General features: G+C 44.8%; 1 protein-coding gene across 1 annotated transcript; it reads right to left on the bottom strand.

Annotated features, from left to right (window-relative positions):
* Window positions 1-655: 655 nt before the first annotated feature.
* On the bottom strand, window positions 656-1,042 carry LOC127779983 (eukaryotic translation initiation factor 5A-like). The gene has a single exon (XM_052306927.1). It carries the CDS (start codon window positions 1,040-1,042, stop codon window positions 656-658), a length of 387 nt encoding a protein of 128 aa, XP_052162887.1.
* Window positions 1,043-3,235: the final 2,193 nt, after the last annotated feature.

Below are 3,235 nucleotides of genomic sequence, written 5' to 3'. Positions count from 1 at the left end.
TCAGTGGCCATGTTAGATTGCTTATATGGCATATTATATCCCCATCAACCTGTAGAATTACTTCAGTTCATTGGCTTTTTTATATAAAAAATTTGTTTCCTAATCCGACAATATGTTAAGTGTTCCGTAGCAATGCGCGAAGTACCATCTAGTTTACATTACATAGTGGTATCTGGGTCTAAATGTCATTTAGGAAACTCTTTCAATCTTTCATCGGAGCACTATTGTTTGCAGAAATCACATATAGGTCCTCAGCATATTTGCCAGTGATAAGTATATTTGCAACATGTACCCTATCCTTTTCGGTATTTGCAAGATGAAGTTCAACTTCTTCAACATACAGGCTGGTATATGTCAACTTATGTAAACTAATGAATAAATATCAACATAGGAAACTATGGCGCATACCATCACCTAAATTTATTGTGCCAACTAGTGAATACTGACCGCCCTTAAAGCCATTAGTAGGATGCTTATTTCTATCTCCTTTGTCGGTGAAGTCCTGTCCTCAAACACTGGCATTAGACCTTTGTCGGTGAAGTCCTGTCCATAAAAGATCTAGTACATCATTGTTTTTTATAGTTTAGGTTTGATACATAAGCATCCCTCTGTTTCGTAGTCTTTCACTTGAGGAAGTTACTAGGGCCAATGTCCTTCAGCACACAGATCTGCTCCTCCCCATGGCGGACATGACAGTCACAACAACATCCTTGCCTTGACCAAATCCAGCCTTGATCTGGCCCAGGAGATTGTCATAAGTTGGGAGTCTAAGATCATCCTTATTGTTACCGCTCCTAGTAAGAAGGCTCACGAATATCAGCTTGTACTCTGTTCGGTTCACGTGTGGAACATCACAGTTGTGGGATGAAGGAACAATATCTTTGGCAACAAAGTGACACTCGGCATGACCGTGCTTACTAGTCTTCGAGGTAGAAACATCCACCACCTTGCAGGGGCGGTTCTTAATAACGATGTACCCATTCTTGCGGATGGTTCCAGCCTCGGCCTTCGACTCAAAGTGGTGCTCCTCGGAGTCCGACATGGCGATCTTGGCGAGCCCCCTTGTTTGGATAGATCGCTAGTTCATGATTGTTGAATGTATACTTAGTGACCACATCTTTCATGGCAACATTTGTACAAGACTAGGATGATCCCAGATCACCTGCAACGCAACTATTTCTATCATCTACTGGCAACTCAATAGATGACATTAACGCAACTATTTTTATCATCTACTGGCAAACCAACTATTACACACCCCAAATTTAAATTTATCATTTGGTTTCCTCCAATATCTCTCCAATCGCTAATTCTACCCTCTAAAACAAAAACATATGGCTTATTATATTCTCAACCAATAACTTAGAGAAACTGTTTATTTATAACATGTTGCCCGTTGCCATCCTGCAGCAGCATGATATAAGTCATGCAAACAAACTTGATCAGTTCTGAATGGCTTTCACAAAGTTTACATGTAGGGCATGTGCAATGCGCCGTATTTCTTGATATCATATAGCAAGCATTAACACGTACCAAGCAAATCTCGTGTCATGTCTAACAACCATTAACACGTAACAAACTTTAACCGCCAAGCTCACTTATTTGTTTCAAAATAGCTGTCAACTATAGATGAACGGAGGGAGTACCACATTAGACCTTTAAATTTAAATTTTAGGACTAAATCAAGACAAAAGCATGAGTAATGAGCAACTAGAAGTATCACATGTCGAGCCACCCATCACACTCAACAACAAAAAGCCATCCATCGGCCAGCAAGGAAAAGTCGGTCACATCTTGTACTAGCAGTGTATGAAACATATGTAATTATTATTCTCCAATTAGTTCACACATAGTGTATTGTATTTGTATCCATGCCCATTGCCCAATATACATTTAGAACACAATAGAAGAAGATCCATATATCACTTCCATCATGTTCTGGTAATGTGTATGCACTATTCTATCAATACTAGAGACAGGATATGGAAGAGGTTCCATACGCTGTAAATCCAACAGCTCGTAACATTAAGAGTAGAAATCTGGCCAGTAAAAGTTGTTTTGTTGATGTGGTTGCATGATTTTGCAACAAAACTTACCCATTCCACTTATATAGATCAGATCGCAACACAATACAACAATATCAACCTCCTACAACTCATAAGTCAGGATCTGGGTATTATTCATTTGTAGCAGGATTTGTGACCACTACTAAAAAAAAGCATTTTTACATGCGTTCAAAACTTATTTTTACAGTCGTCCATAACCTCCGCCTGCAACCAAACGCCGTAGTAAAATGTGTGCCTACTCTGATCAAACTCATTCACTGTGCGAATTTAACTGATGCACTCGCCAAAGTTAGTTCGAAATTGGTTTCTTCCAATCCCCCATCACTACCAGAAAGACGATTTTTTTATGGCGTTTGGAAAATATTTTTTATGGCGGCTATGAGAAAAAATCACCAGCGTAGAAAATCAGGGGGTGGGGGGTCACGGGCCGCCAGTGAAAACGGATTTTCGCTGGCGGCCACATTAAGAGGTCCGCTATAAAAACTACTATATTTTTCGGGCGGACCTCTTAAATGTCCGCCAGCGAAAATTAGCGTTTTCGCTGGTGGCTGCTAAAGAGATCTGCCAGAAAAAAAACAGATCCGCCAACGAAAAGCAAAGCCTCACTAAAAAATTTTGGCGGCATTTAAAACCATGCACGCGAGATTCCTTCACCCACCCACGCATTTAAAACCAATTTTCACCCACCCACCCACTGCCAGAGGCTGCCATCCACCCACCCATGCATTCATCTCTCGTCTATCTCTTTCTCCTCTCCACCCACCTCCTCGTCCTCCCCCACCTCTCTCCCCTCTTCCTCCCGGAGCTCCCAGCCCTCCTCCTCGTCCTGTCGGCGACGGCGACGACGGCATCCATGACGGGCGCGGGCGACGAGGCCCTCACCTCTCTCCCCTCCCCTCCCCTCCCTTTCCCTCTCCCAGATCTAGCCGGAGGAAGGGGGCAGCAGCCGCCGTGGCAGCGACGGCAGATGGGCGGTGGCGGAGCTGACGCCGACAACAACATGCCGGACCAGGCGGGCGCGGGCGGCGGGCGGTGGCGTGCAGGCGCAGGCAGAGAGGCCGGATCCACCGCCGCCGGGCCGCAGGGAGGCCGGATCCGCTCCCGCCGGACCGCGGTGAGGACGGCACCGACCTCGACGCCATCGACCATGCTGCCTGGCTCCCTCCTCT

Source organism: Oryza glaberrima, chromosome 7 (assembly GCF_000147395.1).
Source record: "Oryza glaberrima chromosome 7, OglaRS2, whole genome shotgun sequence".
In the NCBI taxonomy this organism is placed as follows: domain Eukaryota; kingdom Viridiplantae; phylum Streptophyta; class Magnoliopsida; order Poales; family Poaceae; genus Oryza; species Oryza glaberrima.
The sequence above is the reverse complement of the archived record's forward strand: the minus strand, read 5'-3'. Positions and strand labels throughout refer to the sequence as shown.

What these genes read in the sequence shown, in the direction of transcription:
- LOC127779983 (XM_052306927.1), bottom strand. Translation starts at nt 1,042, where the DNA reads ATGTCGGACTCCGAGGAGCACCACTTTGAGTCGAAGGCCGAGGCTGGA.